Source organism: Pleurodeles waltl, chromosome 8, assembly GCF_031143425.1.
Source record: "Pleurodeles waltl isolate 20211129_DDA chromosome 8, aPleWal1.hap1.20221129, whole genome shotgun sequence".
In the NCBI taxonomy this organism is placed as follows: Eukaryota; Metazoa; Chordata; class Amphibia; order Caudata; family Salamandridae; genus Pleurodeles; species Pleurodeles waltl.
The window spans coordinates 247,286,901-247,309,939 of record NC_090447.1 but is presented as its reverse complement, the minus strand read 5'-3'; the positions used below and the strand labels follow the sequence as shown (position 1 = coordinate 247,309,939).

The following is a 23,039-nucleotide window of genomic DNA, read 5'->3' as shown; positions in this document are numbered from 1 at the left end:
TGAATAACATTCCATCATATCCCTTTTCCACTCCTTAGAACTAAGGCTAGATCAGTACACAAAGAAAAATTAATATGAGCTCTTACTTGGTTGGTGGATCTGTATATCAAGTGTTTTTGGACAACCAACAAAGACTATACATCCCTGCAACTGGAAGAGTCTGAAGGACATACCGTTATAATGTGTTAATTGATTGGCAATCAGTGGAAAACGTATAAATGGAACCAGTGTCACTCATTTCTATTTCTTCCCCTTTACATTCATTAGTGTGTGATTTAATCAATTAGTTTCTTTGAAAAAACCACGAGTAACCTACACTAATGATTTTTACCTGGATTTAAAATTCTGTCTACTTTTCTGAAATAAACCCCTTTACAATTTCATCCATTGTCTTTCCCCCACCTCCCTCACATAGAGCAAGTTTAAAGAAACCCTCAAAATAGGAAATATTGTTGATTACTTAGAAAATTGCACATACGCTGGTGAAAAAAGCATTTTTTTTTACATCTCTGCCTTTTCCTGAAAGCTATGTAGACAGTGATCTAAGAGCATCAAAACTTTTAATAAAGCCAAAAAACAAACACTTTCTTTCTTACACAACACTTCTTTCCTGATTTTCACCAAACAAAATTGTAAAATTGGGCTACATTTTTGCTACTTTCTTGTCTCCATCCAGGAGAATCTACGTGTGAAGGCTTACATGCAAAGCCCCTAAAGATCCAAAAAAGGTCTGCACCGGGGGTAGGTGAGGACAGGGTTGATGGGGTCAAGTGCAAGAACACATTTTCCTGAAAACACCTAAAAGGGAGAACAGAACCATAGAGTGCATCTGAAAAGGGGATACAAGGGTTAGAAACCCTATTAATGGCTCATTTTATAGGAGCAAGGACTGATTCATGTCAACCATTGTAAGTCCTTCCAGACTAAACAGGTAACTGATTAAACAAAATATGTCAGGGTTTAATAAAGATGGAGAATTAAGCGCAGGTTTGTGCCCCAAATTTGGCATGGGGCCTCAGCAAGTTCTGAGCGTGGCACACCCTCGACATTAGGCGTGGGCACCCCCAACCCCTCACTTACCTGGTGCAGCCTGTTCCTTTCTTCTTTTCTTTTTTTTCTCTTCTTTCTCCTTTTCTTCTTTCCTTATTTTTACACTTAGCAGCCATGTTCATCTTTATCCCAGCATGCCTTTCTTTTTCCCAGCATGCCTTAGGACCTTTTTCCAAAATGGCGCCTTTCTCTATACTCTCCTGTGATTCTTTCCCAATCCAAAATGGTGTCTTTTTTCTTCGTTGGTCATTTCCTGTTTTAGGGTATATAAGGAGTGTGATTCTTGTTCTCCTTGCGCTGCAACACTTCCTTTGGTGGTGAGCTTCGATCTTGTTGTTTTTTCTCCAGTTTTTTCCCTCGCTTTTTCCAGTTTCTTCCAGTCTTGTTTTCTTGTTGGAAGACTTACCTTTTTTGCTTATTTTTGTTCCAGGGAGTTCCTGCTATATAGGTTTTTCCCTTTGGTTTTTTTTCCTCTGGGACTCCTGGAGGGCATGCACTGCCTTTTGGCGTTCCATTGTCAGCAGCACTGTGGCTACGAGAAAGGGCCACCCTTACTTTGGTCAAGGCAGAACCTACAAAGATCAAGACCACTTTGCAGTTCCAGTTGGCCAGAGACATAAACGACGAGTAGCCTGTGACAGATTGCAGCGCCTAACGAACCAGACTTCATCGAGCAGTATAGAGAATACCTCAACGGATGCTGCAGAACCCAACCAGTCGCTACTCTTAACCATTCAACAGCAAGTCCAGGAACTGCAACAACTACAAAATGAAAATGCGACTTCATGACAAGCCTTGGAATCTCGAATCACAGATGTTCCCACTGTCTCTGCTATTATGCCACGTTTTTCTGGAGATCCAAATAAGCTACGAGAATTCCTTGATGCTCTGACCGTCAATTTTGCTTTCTGACCAACGCAATTTGTGCAAGATAAAACGAAAGTGGGTTACCTCATCAGTTCCTTGTCTGGTCCTGGCTTGGCCTGGGCGACTCCGTTAGTAGCCTCCAATGACCCTGTGCTGTTTGACTATTCAGTTTTTGTCACTGCATTTAAACAAATGTTTGAACACCCGGGATTGGAGGCGTCAGTGGAGGAAGCTTTATGTGATATTCAGCACGGTACCCAAGATGTTCTCCAATATATAACGCGCTTTAGAAAACTGGCAGCAGAGACAACATGGGTAGAACGTACTCTTGTGACTCTGTTTCGTAGAGGTCTGCGAGATGAAATGAAAGACAAACTAGTACATTCAGCTAGAGTGGAAGATTTACGAGGATTGATGGATTTAGCTCTCTCCATAGAGTATCGTCCACAGGAACACTGTCTAGAAAAGAGGAAAACCCGTGGACCTTCTCATGCAGGAAACCCACGTACAATCATCTATCGGTCTGAAAAGTCTCAACCTGAATTAAGAGAAGCAACAGAAGGGGAACCAATGCAAATTGACACCGCTTGTGGCCCTCTCACTTCTAGTGAGCGCGAAAATAGATGGAGAAAAGGATTATGTCTGTATTGTGGAGCTGCTGGCCACTTGCTTCGTGTTTGCCCTGTCTGTCCTGTGAAGTCTTTGGGAAATGCCAATTCCCGTCCTCTTTGAGAAGGGAGGGGACAGGATTCTCTGAGATACCTTTAATATGTTCTTCTAAAGAAGATGCAACTGCCCTGTTTTTGTTACCTGTTACCCTGCAGTTGCCAGGCGGTCGGGAAGAAAGAGCATTGGCATTATTAGACTGTGGAGCCAGTGGAATTTATCTGGATGAGACCTGGGCCAAGAAACAAAAAATCCCATGACTACTGTAGGACGCTCCAGAACTGGCTCATACTGTAGATGGATCTTTGTTAGCATCCAGTCCTCCCATCAGTACTACTCCTACCCTATATCTTTACTTTGGAAAGCATCAGGAACATGTCTCTTTTGATTTAATCTCCTCTCCTAATCATACAATATTCTTAGGAATATCCTGGTTTACACGGCACAATCTTTATATATCAATTGGGAAACCAGAACTATTTCTCTGTCTTTCAAATTCTGTCAAGACTATTGTTATGCCTCCGAAACCTATTGGTCCCCAAAGAAGATGTTATTCACATAACCTGAATTAGGGTGTTCCATAAACTCTATTCAAGGGGAAACTAGTCATAATCTGGATTATATAGACGTGTTCCAAAATCCCACAAAACCAGTACTACCTCCACATAGAGACTATGGGGGTGATTCTGAGTCTGGCGGGCGGCGGAGGCCGCCCGCCAGACTTCCCCCCTCCAAAATACCGCTCCGCGGTCGGAAGACCGCTGAGGGTATTTTGGGTTTTGCACTGGGCTGGCGGGCGACCGCCAAAAGGCCGCCCGCCAGCCCAGTGCAAAACACCCTTCCCACGAGGACGCCGGCTCAGAATTGAGCCGGCGGAGTGGGAAGGTGCGACGGGTGCAGTGGCACCCGTCGCGAATTTCACTGTCTGCAATGCAGACAGTGAAATTCTTTGTGGGGCCCTCTTACGGGGGCCCCTGCAGTGCCCATGCCATTGGCATGGGCACTGCAGGGGCCTCCAGGGGCCCCACGACAACCCATACCGCCATCCCGTTCCTGGCGGGCGAACCGCCAGGAACAGGACGGCGGTATGGGCTGTCAGAATCCCCATGGCGGCGCAGCGAGCTGCGCCGCCATGGAGGATTCAATTGGGCAGCGGAAAACCAGCGGGAGACCGCCGGTTTTCCCTTTCTGGCCGCGGCTGAACCGCCGCGGTCAGAATGCCCAGCGGGGCACCGCCAGCCTGTTGGCGGTGCCCCCGTCATTTTAGTCCTGGCGGTCTTGGACCGCCAGGGTTAGAATTACCCCCTATGACTGTACCATTCTCCTGGAACCTGGAACGGTTGTCCCCTTTGGTAGAATGTACTCTCTTACGGATTCTGAAAAGAAGGTGCTCAAGGAATACCTGCAAGAAAATCTATAGAGTGGTCTCATTGCACCATCTTCTTCTCCTGCTGGGGCTCCCCTCTTCTTCGTGCCTAAAAGGATGATGGATCTATGTCCCTGCATAGACTTTTGTGGATTAAAGAAAATCACTATAAAAGACCGATATCCACTACCTCGTATCAAAGACATATTGGATGTAGTTAAAGGGGCACAGACCTTTTCAAAATTAGACCTTCGGGGAGCATACGATCTTTTAAGGATTAAGGAAGGTGATGAGTGGAAGACTGCTTTTCATACACCTTTTGGTCATTACGAATATAGGGTAATGCCCTTTGGTTTAACCAACGCCACCTCTATTTTTCAAAGATTCATGGATTCAGTATTTTCTGATCTGTTAAATCACACCGTCGTGATTTATTTAGATGATATCCCCCAGACAGCCCGAACTTCACACCAAACATGTAAAGAAAGTAGTAGACAGACTTAGGCAACATGAACTCTACTGTAAACCTGAGAAAAGTGAATTTGACCAGACAGAGGTGAAATATTTAGGTTATCACATTAGTCAGGTCGGTATCTCCATGGATCCTGAGAAAGTTCAGGCCATCCTAGATTGGCCATCCCCTTCATCCATCAAAGAAACCCAGTGTTTTTTAGGACTGGCCAACTTTTATCGCCAATTTATTTCGGACTTTGCTCAACAAACTCGCCAAATCACACAGACTCTTAAAAAAGAGAGTTTGCAAAATGCTTTCATCTGGACAGATGTGGCTAAAAATGCTTTCCAAAACTTGAAACGAGCTTTGACCCAAGCACCTATACTACGGCGTCCGGACACCAGCAAACAATTTATCATAGTCACTGATGCTTCAGAAAGAGCTATTGGGGCAGCATTATTAGAAAGACAGGACGACAACAGATTAGAACATCCGATATTTTATCTCTCTCATGTGCTTTCTGATTCTGAGCAAAATTATTTGGTGTTGGAAAGAGAACTTCTAGTTCTAAAAACAGCTTGTGAGGAGTCAAGACAATTCCTTATCGGTTCTAAAGAACCATTTGAAGTGAGCACAGACCATCAGAATTTACAATGCCTTTGAAACTTTCAGTGCAGGAACAGTCGCCAAGCTCGCTGGGCTTTCTTCTTAAGTCAGTTTGATTTTTATGTTACCTATATTCTGGGTTCTCAAAATATCTTGGAGGACGCTCTGTCTCGACGTGACCCTGAAAGTACTAACACCCCTTCACAGCACCATATTGAACCAGAGAAAATGATTGGTCTAGTCCGGTCTTTCCTCGATAAAGTTCTGTCGGAGCATTCAACCCTCTCAGAACAAGAGATGAAGGAGCTGCGCCCCAAATTATGCAAGAGTAAAGGGTACTACTACCATAAAGACGTGTTATTCCTACATTCTAAAGAGTGCAAAGAAAAGCACTACAAATGGGTCATGACTCCCCTCCGACCGGTAATCGTGGTATGAAAGCCAAGCAGGAATTACTCCTTCGTTCTTTTTGGTGGCCTATTCTTAAGCAAGATACTGAGAGTTACGTGGTATCTTGTCCCATCTGCGCCCAAGTAAAAATACCCCATACGAGGGCTTCAGGACTACTTCAACCTTTACAGGTTCCACCAGTCCCTTGGCATACTATATCAACCGATTTTATTCGTTTATTCCCACCCTCAGCAGGAAACTGAGTTACAATGGTGACTGTTGACTCATTTACAAAGATGGCTCATTTTACTGCCTTGAAGCAGCTACCCACATCTAAAGAATTAAGCCACATCTTCATGAAAGAGAGCGTTCATCTCCATAGCTTCCCTCAAATTATTGTTTCAGATTGTGGTCCTCAATACATATCACGGTTTTGGAAGCGTTTCTGTAAAACCCTAAATATAGATGTAGCCTTGTCTTCTGGATTCCATCCTTAAACTAATGGGCAGACAGAACGCCTGAATCAAGGACTCGAGCAATGTCTCTGCTGTTTTTGCAATACCACTCAGAGTAACTGGTCCACGTATTAACCCATTGCTGAATTTTCCTACAATAACACCGTACATAGTGCCTTAAAAGCCACTTCTTTTTTCTGCTGATATGGATTTCATCCCAAATATCTTCCTGCTAATCTTAAAACCTCTTCTACACTTCCTGCAATCACCTCCTTTTCCCAAATATTACATAGAATTCAACACCTTATACGGTCTAATCTTTTGTTAACTAAAAGACATATGAAAAGAATGGCTGATAAGAAACGATGTGAGGCTCCATCTTATCAAATCCAAGATAAAATCTGGCTTTCTTCCAGATTTTTGCCCCTCCCTCTGTCACAAAATACATTTAAACCCCACTATTATGGACCCTTTTCAGTTCTTCAAAATATTAATCCAGTGTCCTTCCGTCTTTGTTTGCCTTCAAAAATGGAAAATCCATCTAGTATTTCATGTCTCTAAACTGACGCCCTATAAGTCTGACCCTTTTCATAGGCATTTCACCTGTCCTCCTCCTTTGTTGGTGAATGACGAACCCGAATTTGAAGTTCAAGAAATATGTGAATCTCGCATTTTCCGAAACCATCTCCAATATCTTATCCATTGGAAGGGCTATCCTCTTAGTGAATGTTCTTGGGAAGATGCTTCTTCTGTTCACGCCCCACTTTTGGTCTGTCGTTTTTTTGTTTGTATCGGCACAAACCTGGGGCTTCGGGGGGGACCTACTGCGGGGAGCTGATGCGTGAGCTGAGTATTCGGCTTGGGGCATGGCCGAGGTTCCTATTTCTGGTGCCCCTTCTGTTCTATATTTCCTCGCATGAGGTCCCAAATTGGGGATGGGGCCTCGGCAAGTCCTCGGATACTGCGAGCCCTCGATATTAGGCATGGGCACCCTGACCCCTCACTTACCTGGTGCAGCCTATTCCTTTCTTCTTTTCTTCTTTTTCTCTTTTTCCTCCTTTTTTTTTCCCTTATTTTTACACTTAGCATCCATGTCTTCTTTATCCAGCATGCCTTTTTTTCCTGCATGCCTTAGGACCCTTTACCAAAATGGCACCTTTCTCTATATTCTCCTATGATTCTTTCCCAATCCAATATGGTGTCTTTCTTCTTCCTGTTGGTCATTTTCTGTTTTACGGTATATAAGGAGTTTGATTCTTGCTCTCCTTGCGCTGCAACACTTTCCTTTGGTGGTGATCTTCGCCCCTGTTGTTTTTTCTCCAGTTTTTTTCCCTCGCTTGTTCCAGTTTCTTCCAGTATTGTTTTCTTGTTGGAAGACTTACCTTTTTTGCTTATTTTTGTTACAGGGAGTTACTGCTTTAGAGGTTTTTCCTTTTGGTTTTTTTTCCTCTGGGACTCCTTCTGGAGGGCATGGGCTGCCTTTTGGTGTTCCATCATCAGCAGCACCATGGCTACCAGAAAGGGTCGTCCTTACCTTGGTCAAGGCAGAACCTACAAAGATCAAGACCACTCTGCAGTTCCAGTTGGCCAGAGATATAAACGTTGAGTAGCCTGTGACATTTGTGCTGTCAGCCGCCTTCCAGTTAGTTGTAGAAATGGGTGTAAAACCAATGGTGAATTCTGGAAAGCTATACATTTCTGAAAAGAAGACACAATTCTGAATTTAGCAATTTGTGTAGATCCTTCAAGGTTTTCCTATGGAAAGTAACTGTTGAAATACAAAAATATTGAAATTGATTTAAAGAAACAGACATTTGTGTCTACATTTTCATCTGTAACTTCTTCTAACTATGGCAGGTTTTTGAAAACTATATACTGTTGCAACCTCTGGACACTTCTGATTGTAGGGAGAGAGGAGTTTTGTAGGTTCAGCAAGAACGCTATGTTCCCAGAGCCAATAACTGAGCTTCGCCTTGCAATAGTTTTTTTGGGTAAAATATAAAGAGTGAAAAATAGGTATGAGGGAAACATGCATTTCCAAAATAGTCACATTTTTCAGAAGCAGTGATTATTTGCACATTTCTGAATTTGGGGATACGTATGATAGCATGTGAGTTAAAGGGCATTTCTCAAAATGATATATTTTTTACACTCTGTCTTACATTTGGAAGGCACAAATGCAGAGACAGACAATTGGTAATAACACTTGTTCTACTATTCTGTGTTCCCCTAAGTTTCACAATGAATATGGCACCTCACTTGTGTAGGTAGGCCTAGTGCCTGTAACAAGAAATGGCCCATAGTGCAATGTGGACAGAGCACATTTTTTCCACTGAAAACTGACCATTTCTTGCAATGTGCCTAGCAGTGGTTTTTTGTCTCCAGCTCAGCCAGCACCAAGGGAAACCTAGCAAATCTGCACATTTTTGAAAACTTGAAACCTAGAGGAATCCAGGATAGGGTAACCCGTCTGGCTAACACCAGGTTCTGTTACCCTAAATCCCTTGCAAACCTCAAAATGTCTAAAAACACATTTTCCTTCCATTTCTGTGATGGAAAGGTCTGGAAAATGAGGGAAGCTGCACACTTCCTTCTACCCAGCATTCCTCCAAGTCTCCCGATAACAATTGTACCTTATTTGTGTAGGTAGGCATAGTACCCATGACAGGATATGGACAAAATACAACAGGGACACATCACATTTTTCCACACCAAAACTGACCCTTTTTATGCAATCTGACTAGCTCTGGATTGTTGGTCCTAGCTCAGCCAGCACCTAGGGAAATCCTAGCAAACCTGCACATGTTTTAAAAAGTAGACACCCGGGGAATTTAGGATGGAGTGACTTGTGTGGCTCTCACCAGGTTCTATTATCCAGAATCCCTTGTAAACCTCAAAGTGTGTCTAAAAAAACACATTTACTTCACATTACTGTGATGGAAAGTTCTGGCATCTGAGGAGAGCCATAAGCTTCCTTCAACCCAGCATTTCCCCAAGTCCCCCAATGAAAATGGTAGCTCACTTGTGGGGGTAGGAATCGGCCCAAAACGCAATGTGGACACATCACATTTCTCCACTGAAAACTGACCCCAGCTGTAGATTTTAGGCCCTAGCTTAGCCAAACTGGACACCCAGGGGAATCCAGGATGGTGTGACGTGTGTTGCTCTCACCAGGTTCTGTTACACAGAATACCATGCAAACCTCAGAATGTGGCTTAAAAACAAATTTTCCTCACATTTCCGTGATTGAAAGTTCTGGAATCTGAAGGGAGTCACAAAGTTCCTGCCACCCAGCCTGCGTGTCAGTCTCCCGATAAAAATGATACCTGACTTGTGTAGGTGGGCTGCCTGCAACAGGTAGGGGCCAAAAACATGGAGAAATTGAGGGGTTCTAAAGTGGGTCCAAAAGAGCAGTTTTTTCATGCATTTTCAGGCTGACTGTACTTCGGGGACCCACACAAGTGTGGTTTTATCAGTACAGATGGGGCAATTTTGTGGATTACTGCAGATTCTGGATGTTTCCATCACAGAAATGTAGGAAAATGTGTGATATCAGGAAAAGTTGGAGGTTTGCAGAGCACTGTGGGTAAGTGATTGGTGTGGGCTGCATGTGAAACACACCACTCTGGACTCCCCCAAATGTTTAGTTTTCAGAAGTGTCTGAGTCTGATAGGTTTTTCCAGGTGGCAGGGTACCCAAGTCCAAAAAGTGCAGCCACTCACCATTGCTAGTGGGATGATGTTGGGAGTTGGTCGAGCTCTTCTGGCCCATATGTAAAATCAACACCCAAAGAGCCAAATATGCACTTGCTTGCTATTGAGAAGAAATGCTTTAGTCTAAGGGTCCGAAAAGACTGTTGCCCCCTTTAGTTGGGGTGGGAGCATAACCCTGCCCACCCCTTCATTTGATTTTATTACCTGGTGTAGAGTGGGCTGATCAGGGTAATTACTTCCATATGCCCTCCGGAGGGGCAGAAAGACTATGTTCCCAGTTAATTGGGGTGTGGGAATGGCCATGCCCCTGGTAGGCAGGCCCACCCCTCTTTTTAAAAAAACAAAATCTAGTGGGCTTTCTCTCCCACGGCAGTCAGATTGGAGTAATTACCCTATCTGCCCCCCTGGACGGCAACCCCCACTCCTGTTTTATAAGGGTCAGATTGGGGGGGCATTTCCTTGATGATCAGCTCGTTTTACTTTCATTTTCCACTGTAATGAGGTCGGTGCATGTGACGCACCAATCTTCATTACAGGGTGGGGTTATTTTTAGCCTTAGTTGCTCAGGAAGCTCTTCCCCAGCAAACAATGCTCATGTGCATAGGCGATCAGGAGCTGTTCGACACACATGAACACTGCAGGGTCGGACAGGTCCTGGCCATCCGACGCGCTCAAAGGGTTAACTTTAAATCAGGCCATGTAAAGATACAAACATAAATAACAACCATACAGTTCATTACTAAATATGACCTTATGAGGGCTTTATGAGGGATGAAAAAAAGTTGGGGACCTATGAAAGGGGTGCAGTTTAAGAAATTCAACTAAGATTCCTCTTCAAGAGGTGTGGACTATATAATTAACAGCATGTGTTAAAACTTGTAAACTGAAATTCTGTGCTTTCCGTACAGTACTATGTGATCAGTTTTAATAGCCTTTATGTGAGCTTTTTATTATTGCATCCACATAAAGCACACAGTAACGGACATGCAACTAAAACTTGCCAAAATTATTGGCTTTCTAATGTAGTGTCAGATAAATGAGTAACAGGTGTTTTGCTATGAATAATTAGAATTGAACATTTCTCAATGGAGAAAATTAGTCTTAATTAGATATTACTATGGTATGTGGAAGTGGTAGTAGTGTTCAGGCTGTCTCGGTCACTCCTGTTATTCACATCACTTTCTTTTGCAATTTCTCTGTTAGTTACACTCTTTTTGTCCCCACATCTTTCGAACATCTTCCATCTACATATCTCACACCTTATGTTTTTTTGTGTTCAACACCTTTCTGGTCCATTCTATGTACTTCCGTGCATCTCCTAAACTTCATCATCCCCTTACGCACACACAACACATGCACCTACTCACCTATAAGCAGTGCATTTTATTTTCCTTTGGATATGTCAATATTTCGATACTGGGCCTCTCCTTTACGCACTTCTGCATAGAATTACAATGCAACTTGCTTGCATGACCTTTGCAAAGAGCAGTCTGCAGAGATGCCAAAGACTGGATGTGCATGTTTTGTGAACACTTTGGGCCATATTTATATTTTTTGACGCACAACTGCGCCAACGCAGTTGTGCGTCAAAAATGTTAACGCCGGCTAACGCCATTCCAAAGCGCCATGCGTGCGCCTTATTTATGGAATGACGTTAGCCGGCGCAGCTGACTGGTGTGCGTAAAAAAAAATGACCCACACCAGGCAGCGCCGGCGTAGGGGAAAATGGAGCTTGGGCGTCAAAAAATGGGGCAAGTCAGGTCTGAGGCCAAATATTGGCCTCAACCCGATTTGCGCCATTTTTTTTTACTCCCAACCCCCATTGAAATGACTCCTGTCTGCATGCCCCCTTGCCCAATGGCCATGCCCAGGGGACTTTTGTCCCCTGGGCATGGTTATTGGCCATAGTGGCATGTAGGGGGGCACAAATCAGGCCCCCCTATGCCACAAAAAAAAAAAAAAAATACTTACCTGAACTTACCTTAAGTTCCCTGGGATGGGTCCCTCCATCCTTGGGCGTCCTCCTGGGGTGGGCAAGGGTGGCAGGGGGTGTCCCTGGGGGCATGGGAGGGCACCTCTGGGCTCCTTCTGAGCCCACAGGTCCCTTAACGCCTGCCCTGACCAGGCGTTAAAAAATGACGCAGAAGCGGCTGGACTTCATTTTTTTTGACCCGCCCACTCCCGTGCGTCATTTTTGCATGGGAGTTTAAATAAGGCGCACATGCCTTGGAGTCATTTTTTAGACGGGAACGCCTACCTTGCATATCATTAACGCAAGGTAGGTGTCCACGCTAAAAAATGACGCAAACTCCAAGATCTTTGGCGCTAGACGGGTCTAACGACAAAGTATAAATATGGAGTTAGCTTTGCGTCGGATTTGCGTAAAAAAAAAACGACGCAATTCCGCGCAAACAGAGTATAAATATGCCCCGTTATGACCCACTGTCAGGCTCTGTGAGAAACCCGCACTGCCTTCAGCTCAACTCCAGAGCGCTCAATCGTAACCTATTATAAACACCCACCCAGAGCTGAAGTCACAAATGCGTTTATAGGCAATCCAGTTCATAGTATGCACAAGATTAATATGCCGCATGAAAAATAATGCTGAAACCCAGCACGCTGGAAAATGGACTCTTAAGAAATGCAAGGCGAAGTAAAGCATGTGAAGTAACTAGAACATCGTGCTGCAGATTGCCTTAATGGTAATCACCGTCATTGTTCCGAAATCATCATTGATTTTGCCTGCATTTTATCGGCACGACTAATACTTCATCACTTTATCAATATTTTTTTTATAAATAAGCGGACACACAGCGTTAGTTGTGTTTGGAAAACTCTTACCCATATACGCAGTGTGCTGCCGAAACAAGCCATTGGTTGCTGACCAGGGTTGCGCCACATACAGGCCTCCCACCGAAGTGCAGTGACACAATCCAGGGCCATGTACCTATTTTGGCATCAGAACCTCCGACAATTTTTGAAAGGTTGTTGTTCATCACAAGGCGTTTCCCACAGGCTACGAGCAAGGAGAAAATGTAAATAACAAACATATTACATTCCCTTCCTACTCATAAACTACACTTTCGCTGATTCTCGAATGCGTATTAGTTTCCTTGTACAAGGTCACACTTGATTAAATAAACGCTTTCTTAAAATCAATTTGCGCTTTTTGGTTGAATGTTAATACTATAATTTATCTTTTGAAATTCAAACAAACCTCGGCTGTTGCACTGAAGGTGGATAACCGAATTATTAATACATTCTTCTCTGAAAAACAAAGAAAAATGCATGTTAGCTTTCTTGGATTCGCCGTTTGTTAAATAAACATATTGATAGCAGATCTGAATTTGTAGGTAGGTGCAACTGAAAAGAGCATCGTTAGGATTGCTTTCCGAGAACATATTAGCACTCTGTCCACGAGGGAGCAGTATAAGCTAAGGAATTCCACTTCCTGCCTCTATAGCAGGTTTCAAGAGGACTGTACAGAGCTACAAATAATTCACTGCAGGGCAGCAATAAAACGCGTTTCTTTATCATGGAAAGGAGAGGAATGTCAGGAGCTTCTGTGCCCATACTGCTGTATTATTTGTGGATAAAAGTCATCTTTGCTGGGGATCATACGTATACAAACGGGCAATAGCTTCAGAAGTTTGCGACTGAGCAAAACACTCGAGCAGATCACCATTAGTGCAGTACATAAAAGAACACCTATCAAGGAGTGATTGGCTTTCCAATTTAACCTTAGCTTAGGTGTTCAAGAGAATCTTCTTCCTTTGGATACTTGGAATGCCCTATTTCTCTTTCAGATATGTGTGCTCTCTCGGCCCAATTAATGAATGTTATTCCAGTTACCTTTGAGGGGTATATTTAATTGAAAAACACTCTACACTCTTTCCACAGAAAATCATCAGCATTTTGCCAGTGCACTTCTCACGCGCATCCTTTTCGGCAAATGATTTTCCTTCTAACATTTTGCAACAACATTCTTTTCGACCTCCTACCCTATAACCTATGGTTGGCCCCAGTTATCCTGCCCGCAGGGGGCGTCTTTATATTACGGGCCCAGCCACATGTTCGGCTCCATGATGCAGGCGGCGCGCCTGGGCATTGATGTATGATAAAACAGGCTTCCCACATGTACTCAAACAATCTCGGTACATTGTCAGAAACAAGTCTATTCAACCCCTGCCTGTGATTTCCCAAGTGCTTCCAGGACACCCCACCTATTGTATGCTAAACTGCCCCTCTTTCAAGAAGCTTGCCACCGACTATAGCATTGTTTTGATCTATACCTGCAGTATAGCAGGGACACTGCACAAAGGATTCCTTTGTACACCGTACTGTAGCAAATCCCTTCTGAGACTAGTGGGCGTGATGAAGATTTATAGCGAAAGGAAACACTGTTGCAAAATCCAGACTGCTGCCCCATCTGTCCTTTCTATTGTTGCTTCCGCATGGCAGGACATTGGGTAAATCGATTGCTTGTAAATGTCCAGATTAAGCGTCACACACAGTATATGATGATGTGTGAGCATTTGTAGAGTCTGTTTTTCAGTAGTGGTTGCAAACCCTTGGAATTGTGTGGAAGCAAGCATGTGCTGGATTGTTGCAAGCTTGAATTGCAGACCAGCCTCTGCACCACCCTTCGCTTTCTTTCCTTCATTGGTAAATTCCCCTGAGCTCCGGGTCTCCCCATTCATACCTGAAATTGTTTTTGTCAAGTGTGGGGCACATCACTGGTTCTGCTCCATCAGTGTGTTAAGGTTTCCTGACATTTTCATGCTTCCCTGGGCCAGATCGTTGCACACATTTTTCATTTAATGCTTGAGCAATGTGTGTGATTTCAACTCCCGGAGCCATTTTCGTCAGTGGGTTTTGAGGGGGTTACCACTGTTTTTATGTCTATCAGCAAGTGCTTAATTTGAGCTGGTGGTGTGTGGTGCTTGCCACCATCTCTTTATTGTCAACATTGGCACTGACAATCTGCCACATGGTGCACTGTTTGTGCAATTTAGAAATATGCACAACAGCAGTTGTTTATTAATTAAATATACCCGTAGTAAAAATTACTAATACCTGCCGCCAAATCCATTCTTGTAGCTTTAGTGGCCTAGAATACTCTGTATTGTCACAGCTGCAGGGCTGTGTTGGTTAGTATTTGCGATGGTACTGTGACAAATTCACTAGTTATAATTAACTGAGGTAACTATAACTCGCTTCCTCACCATGTACAGTGTTATCAATTATGTTGTTTCCGATGTCATCAGTGATGTTCTGATGTCACAGAACATGTCAAGAGTGATGCAATATGTTTAGCCCAAGCATGCATGGTGAGGACGTGTGTTATAGTTACTTTAGTTAACTATAACTGGTGAATTTCTGTGTTTTTTTGTAGTTTAAAATGTCAAGCTTAAACTGACATTTTCACCTAACTGTAATGTCACTTTTACCTTTGATTTTTCACTGAATTTCGAAGTTTTCTTTCAATGTAAGGTAAGATATTATTACCATCCCTAACTATACAGTAACTTTAGTCCTGTTTTTAGTGAATTTCTAAGTTTTTTGTTTAAACCTAAAGTAATGTTTTATTACTACAGGTAACTATGCCAACAATCCACCAACCATGGCAAAAGGCATTGCATGGCACGGGTTATCTGCAGTGCCAACTACATACACATGGACAGCCTACCACAGAGACACATGCCCATATTTGTTTTAAATGGTTTTCCAATCCCACAGGACTACTGCTGCAGCCAACAGAGGCCAGATGCTCCTCCGGGACTCTTGAAAGAGTAAGAGGGGGTACGCTGTCTCCTGCCGGAGACCCTCAAGATTGCTGCAACCCATTGTTTTTTGTTAATTGGGCACCCTTCCCCTTACACCTTATGTTTCTTTTTTTAATTTTCAGAACACGGGGACAGGGTCCTTATGTCATGTAATGGTGGTTGTATCATTTGTCTTCAAGTTGCAGCCAGCCAATCAGCGCATGATCTCAGTTGCAGCCAGCCAAATCAGCGCATGATCTCCCACGGGACCCAGAGGAGTTACATGCCCTAAAGAGGGAGGTGGCCAATGAGAAAAACCCCCCTGAGCCAATTTTCTCCTTTAATTGAAGTTACATACCAGCAGGACTCTATACATTTTGTACCTCGATTTCTGAAAAAACCTATACTAAATGGATTCACACCACACACACAAAAAACACTCTTTCAGGGTAAAAATCCAGCATTCACCAAAATTGGTGTAATTCAGTTCAGCCATTTCGCTGTAGCACGTTTTAAACTTCATATGGAAAATTGCATTGGGAAGCTCAGTTTGAGACGCCCCTTTTTTTCTCAGCCTTCACTTTATGAATTAATCTGAAATTTTCCAGAAAGGAGCTGAAGGGGATGAATATTTTTCTCTAGACGTTAATGAAGATTAGTCAAACAGAAACAAAGGTATTAGCAAAACAGAAACCCCTTCCCTCTGGAAACGTGATCCTAACTATAATTACATGCAAACGTATATATTTTCTGAACAAAATAAAGGTTAAAGTGACATTGTAGCTAGGCCTTGCAATAACTTAAAAACCTGTTTTAAAACAAAAAACAGACTGAGATCACAGGTTATAATTTACTGAACTAGTTATAACTTGTGCCACTGACATACACTGCCTACTACCTCCTGTATTTCATCACTCATGACATGTTCAACGGCATCACTGATGACCTCACTGATGACTTCTCAATGAATGTGACAGTGTGGTAAGACTTATCATACTGGAAGAAATTTAAACCTAGGCCCATATTTATACTTTTTTAGCGCCGAGTTTGTGCTGCTTTTTGACGCAAAAGTGGCGCAAACTCACAAAATACAATTGCATTTTGTAAGTTTACACTGCTTTTGCGCCAAAAAGCAACGCAAATGCAGCGCTAAAAAAGTATAAATATGGGCCCTAATTTCCTATAGCCTCTTTACTGCTAATCGGTGCAAGCTTTTGCAACATGCTTGCCCCCTACTGGAGCTTGTGAAGAAAGTTAGCTCTCTGTGAACGGTGGTGCAAAGGGCAAACACTGCATGCAGCAGAGACATGTCCAATTATGCCTCATTGATTGCCTCAAGAGGTCAGCTACCTGGAAAAGCTATGCTAGAGGGCTTATGTAGATGCTTACTCACCTGAGGATCCTTGAATGTCTGGAGGGACAGAGCTCTGAATAAAACATTGTATTTCGTAGTAAAGACTGTATGCGCTAGGTATTTATCCACCATATGTGTTTGATTGGCCACAGGAGGTTTGCTAGCAGCAAGGTTTTTGGTACATGGTGAAGGCTAATCATAGTAGGGTCCTCACCACCTAAAGGACGTGAGTGTTGGGAGGTGAGTGGGTTCTCCATTGAGGGCTTCTGCACAGATTACAGACTATTCTCAGTAGGTAATTTGCTACCCATGTCTTCTTCATTGGACACATGAGGTCAGCTGCCAGGGAAGGGTTTGGTACAGGGCAAAAGATGTATGTAGTAGAGATTCGGCCACCTAATGGGTATTGTACTTCTGAAGATTAATTTATGCTTTACATCATTCTGCGCCATTTAGTACTTATTTTCATATCTGAAACTCTGTACTCGTTTGTGGAGAAATTTGAACAGTAGTAGGTTGGATGATGTCATCAATGATTTTTTTGTTCCAAAACAATAGTTTTATATTATTGCATGGCCTGACAAAAATGTCACTTCAACCTTTGTTTTTTTAACTAAATTTCTATGGGTTGTTTTAATGTAAGGTCAGATATTATGACCAGATCGCAAAATAAAACCACTTTAACCTCTGCTTTTTTTTAAACTAATTTTCTAAGCTTTTTAATGTAAAATAAATATTCTTACCATATCTAACTGCATGCTACATGTTAGAAATGGGGTCTTTGGTTGGCAGTCAGGTTGACCCCTGTCCAAGCAAGGACCCTCACTCTAGTCAGGGTAAAGGAGAATCACCTTCAGGTAACCCACGCTCACCCCCTTGGTAGCTTGGCACGAGCAAGCAGGCTTAACTTCAGAGTGCTAAGTGTAAAGTATTTCTACCAACACACACAGTAAATTAATGAAAACACTACTACACAGGTTTAGAAAAATAGAAAATATTTATCTAAGCTTGTGCGTAGTTTCTCCGGTTGGGTCAGTGGGCGTCGTTTTTCCTTCCCGCAGGTGAGCGATGCATCAGTCCGGGCAGAACTCGGGTCCGGGCAGGAGTTGCGTTGTTTTTCTGCTCCCAGCAAGGTTTGCATCGAAAATTCTGCAGCATGGTCTCAGCAAAACCTTGCAATGTGGTTTGCGACGTTAAAAGCTTCTGTCAGTGGGTGTAAGCGTAGTTCTTGAAACTCTGTGCATCAATTGTACAGTGTTGATTCCTGCCATGAAGCTGGCAGCGTGTCGTTTTTCAGCCACGCCTCGGAAGGTGCGTAACATTTTTCCCCGCACGGCGGTGTGTGCGTGGATTTTCAGTCTTGGTCTGCCAGCTTCACCTTCCAAGGACCCAGGAACTGGATAGGGCACCACTTGGCAGGCCAGGAGTCTCAGCAGAGAGTCCAGTTGCTGGCAGAGAGAAGTCTTTGATGGCCCTGAGACTTCAACAACAGGAGGCAAGCTCAGGACAAGCCCTTGGAGATTTTTTCACAAGCAGGAAAGCACACAAAGTCCAGTCTTTGTCCTCTTGCACAGGCAGAAGCAGCAACTGCAGGATAGCTCCACAAAGCACAGTCTCAGGCAGGGCAGCACTTCTCCTTAGGTCTTCAGCTCTTCTCCAGGCATAGGTTCCTCTTGATGTCCAGAAGTCTGTGGTTTTGGGTGCCCTTCTTATACCCATTTTGCCCCTTGAAGTAGTCTTACTTCAAAGGAAAATCTCTCTTGTTTGTGAAATCCTGCCTTGCCCAGGCCAGGTCCCATACACACACCAGGTGGTTGGAGACTGCATTGTGTGAGGGCAGGCACAGCCCTTTCAGGTGTAAGAGACCACTCCTCCCCTCCCTCCTAGCACAGATGGCTCATCAGAATGTGCAGGCTACATCCCAGCTCCCTTTGTGTCACTGTCTAGAGAGAGGTGCAAACAGCCCCACTGTCAAACTGACCCAGACAGGGAATCCACAAACAGGCAGAGTCACAGAATGGTTTAAGCAAGAAAATGCCCACTTTCTAAAAGTGGCATTTTCAAACACACAACCTTAACACCAACTTTACTAAAAGATGTATTTTTAAATTGTGAGCTCAGAGACCACAAACTCTACCTGTCTATCTGCTCCCAAAGGGCATCCATGCTTTAATCATTTTTAAAGGTATCCCCCATGTTAACCTATGAGAGAGATAGGCCTTGCAACAGTGAAAACCGAATAAGGCAGTATTTCACTGTCAGGACATATAAAACACATTAGTATATGTCCTTCCTTAAACATACACTGCACCCTGCCCATGGGGCTACCTAGGGCCTATCTAAGGGGTGTCTTATATGTAAGAAAAGGCAAGGTTTAGGCCTGGCAAGTGGGTACATGTGCCAAGTCGAATTGGCAGTTAAAAACTGCACACACAGACACTGCAGTGGCAGGTCTGAGCCATGTTTACAGGGCTACTAATGTGGGTGGCACAGCCAGTGCTGCAGGCCCACTAGTAGCATTTGATTTACAGGCCCTGGGCGCCTCTAGTACACTTTACTAGGGACTTACTAGTAAATCAAATATGCCAATCATGGAAGGCCAATTACATACACATTTTATACAGAAGCACTTGCACTTTAGCACTAGATAGCAGTGATAAAGTGCCCAGAGTAACAGAAACAGCAAAAACAGAGTGTAGCACACATCAACAACCTGGGAAACAGAGGCAAAACGTTAGGGGAAACCATGCCAAGGATGACAATTCTAACATTACACAAGACCTTTGTAGGAAGCTGGCCTGGATTGTAGTGGGTAGCTTGGGTACATACACCTTATATCAGGTCCAGTTACCCCTTATTAGTGGAGTAGTAGTGTTCTAGCAGCCTAGGCTGATAGAGGTAGCTATAGCAAAGCAACTTAGGCTGAACTAGGAGACATGCAAAGCTCATGCAATACCACTTATAGTTACACAATACTTTTACACAAGTAAAGACAATACTCAGTGTTACCAAAAAGAAAGGAATTTATTTGGGTGACACAGTACCAAAAATATCTTAGAGACAATACTACTTCTGGAGGGAATTATTATACACAATATATACACTAGACACCAAAAGTAGACAAGTAAATAGTCATAGAACAATGCAAACAATAGGAAATGCTATAGATTGCAATGGGAGAAAATAGGTCTAGGGGCAACACAAACCATATACTATGAAAGTGGAAAGTGTGCAGAATCGCTGGGAAAGTAATAATACGGTAAAGGTAAGTAAATTACCCTACCCCAGAGCCCAGAAAAGCAGGAGTAAAGTACTGCATTTCCTTAGGACACACTACACCTCGTGATATGGATTATTGCAGTAACCAAACAAGTCTGCAAACAACAAATGCTGGATTCCTGGACCTGATGACCTGAAAAAGAAGGGGATCAAGTTCAGAAGTTGAAAGAAGTTCCAGGAAGGGCAGGAGCCCCTGCCAACCCAGAAGAGGGTGCAACAGAAGAGTCCCTGGTTAGTTGAAGACTGCAGGAATGCACCCTAGGTAAAGGCACCAGCATGTTCCTGCATGATGCAAAGGATGTCCCACGATGTGAAGATTTCTACAGATGTGATTTCATGTTGGAAGTCGCCAACAAGCCTTGGTTACGACAAAAGTGTGTTTTGCATCAAAATGGCACTGGCTGGACCCATGACAGACCTGGGGGCCTCAACTTTATGTGAGGAGGAAGAGAGGGCTCTCAGCACCTTAGAGAGCCCTCGGGATGCCAGACAGCACCCACGGGAGTCCCAGTACACGGGGACAAAGGAGGTACAAAATGCAGTTGGTGCAGCACAATAAAGGAAGGTCCCACACCGCCGGAGAACAACTCAGCAAGTTGAGCACCACAGGATGGAGTGCTGGGGACCTGGGCCAGGCTGTGCATGAAGGAATTTTGCAAGTAGTGCACAAAGGCCTCAAGAAGTGAAGAAAACGCAGGACACAGGGGTACCCTTGCTCTCAGGGAAGGCAAGGTCTTACCTTCTCCAAATTACGTTAGAAGGACTTCAGGACAGTCTGTGTCTATGAGGTCTAATCTGTGTCCTTAGGAGCACGCTTGTCACTGTAGGAGGAGTCCAAGGGTACTGGTCATCGTCTAAAAAGGTGCCTGCTGAAGCAGGGGAGTGACTCTGTCACACCACTGGAGATTTCTTCAGTCCTTCTGGTGCAGGGTTAAGACAGGGAGTCCTCAGAGTGTGCACACCATGGAAACTGTTGCAGTTGCTGGCTGGAGCTGAAGTTGCAGAGGAAAAGTATCCTTGTGGATACTTTGGTGCTATTACAGTGGTTCCTGGAGCAGGCTGCGGTTGATCCAACGTCAGAGGATGTTGAAGTAGTTGCAGAGGATTCCTGAAACTTGCAAGCAGAATCTGAAGAGAACCCACAGGAGAGACCCTAATTAGCCCTGAGAGGGGGGATTGGCTACCTTAATAGGTAAGGACCTATCAGGAGGGGTCTCTGATGTCACCTGCTGGCACTGGCCACTCAGAGCCCTCCAGGGTGCCCCCGCACCTTGCAAAGCAAGATGTCTGAAGTCTGGGACACACAGGAGGAGCTCTGGGCACTACTCCTAGGGTGGTGATGGACAGTGGAGTGGTCACTCCCCTTTCCTTTGTCCAGTTTCATGCCAGAGTAGGGAAAAAGCGGTTCCTGAACCGGTGTACACTGGCTTATGCAAGGATGGCACCATCGGTGCCCTTCAGAGCATTTCCAGAGGCTGGGGGAGGCAAGCCTCCCCAGCCTGTAACACCTATTTCCAAAGGGGGAGGATGTAACACTTTGCTCTCAGAGGAAATGCTTTATTCTGCCTTCTGAGGACTGAGCTGCTCAGACCCCAGGAGGGCAGAATCCTGTCTGTGAGGTGGCAGCAGCTGTAGCTGCAGTGCAAGCCTCAGAGAGCTGGTTTGGCAGTACTGTGTGCCCATAGTGGAGTCCCCAGGATGCATGGAATTGGTGCCCAATACCATATTTGGAATGGGGGAACAATTCCATGATCTTAGACATGTTACATGGCCATATTCGTAGTTATCATTGTGAAGCTACATATAGGTATTGACCTATATGTAGTGCATGCGTGTAATGGCGTCCCCACACTCACAAAGTCCTGGGAAATGGCCCTGCACTATGTGGGGGCACCTTTGCTAGTGCAAGGGTGCCCTCACACTTAGTAACTTTGCACCTAACCTTCAGCAAGTAAAGGTTAGACATATAGGTGACTTATACATGTCTTAAGTACAGTGAAAATGACTGTGAAATAATGTGTGCGTTATTTCATGCAGGCTGCAATGGCAGGCCTGTGCAGGGGTTGTTCTGAGTTCCGTATGGGTGTCAAAAGAAATGCTGCAGCCCATATGGATCTCCTGGAACCCCAATGCCCTGGGTACCTAGGTACCATATACTAGGGACTTATAAGGGGGGGTCCAGTGTGCTAATTGAAATTGGTAAATTAAGTCACTAGCCTACAGTGACAAATTTAAAAGCAGAGCGAGCATAAGCACTCAGGTTCTGATTAGCAGAGCTTCAGTGACACAGTCAAGCACTATACAGACACACACATTAGGCCATAAACTATGAGCACTTAGGTCCTGACCAGCAGGATCCCAGTGAGACAGGCAAAAACATACTGACATACAGGTAAAAATGGGGGTAACATGCCAAGGAAGATGGTACTTTCCTACAAACTTGTACCCATATCTAACTACACACTACACATGACCAATCAAAAAAATATGACGTTCTGTAACAATACTTCTAACTTTATACTACATAAACTTTGTAACACCCAACTGCATCATTATTATGACAAATTTTAATGCATATAAAACAGTCCAGTAAATGAATAATGAAAATATTTTAAAGATCAGGATCTAGTTTTACATCAGGGTTTTCAAATTTACAAAAATAAGTGAATACCTTTGAAGTCCGTTTTAAGTTACTACTGCTTTGATGTAATAATTCCTAGCAAAAGGAATGTTATGCCATATATTTCACAAAATACATTTAAGCATCATAAAAACTAGATTGCTGACCAAGGACAGTTTAAAATTCATATTCAGTAGATAGTAGATCATACTTGTCTGAGAACTGAAACAAAGAAACTAAGGGGGTTATTCTAACTTTGGAGGAGTGTTAATCCGTCCCAAAAGTGACGGTAAAGTGACGGATATACCACCAGCCGTATTACGAGTTCCATAGGATATAATGGACTCGTAATACGGCTGGTGGTAAATCCGTCACTTTTCTGTCACTTTTGGGACGGATTAACACCTCCTCCAAAGTTAGAATAACCCCCTAAGTCATTGTATGCTGATATAGA

At 43.8% G+C, this 23,039-nt stretch overlaps 1 protein-coding gene across 1 annotated transcript in view; it reads right to left on the bottom strand.

The window, feature by feature from the left end:
- The window catches only part of TMPRSS15 (transmembrane serine protease 15), a 1,384,111-nt gene that overhangs the window by 109,475 nt on the left and 1,251,597 nt on the right, over positions 1–23,039 (bottom strand). Inside the window, exons 21-22 of the mRNA XM_069204099.1 lie at positions 12,785–12,834; positions 12,409–12,583 (exon numbers count right to left, since the gene is read on the bottom strand). Of these exons, the coding sequence (XP_069060200.1) occupies positions 12,409–12,583; positions 12,785–12,834 (225 nt within the window). The remainder of the gene's footprint in view (positions 1–12,408; positions 12,584–12,784; positions 12,835–23,039) is intronic.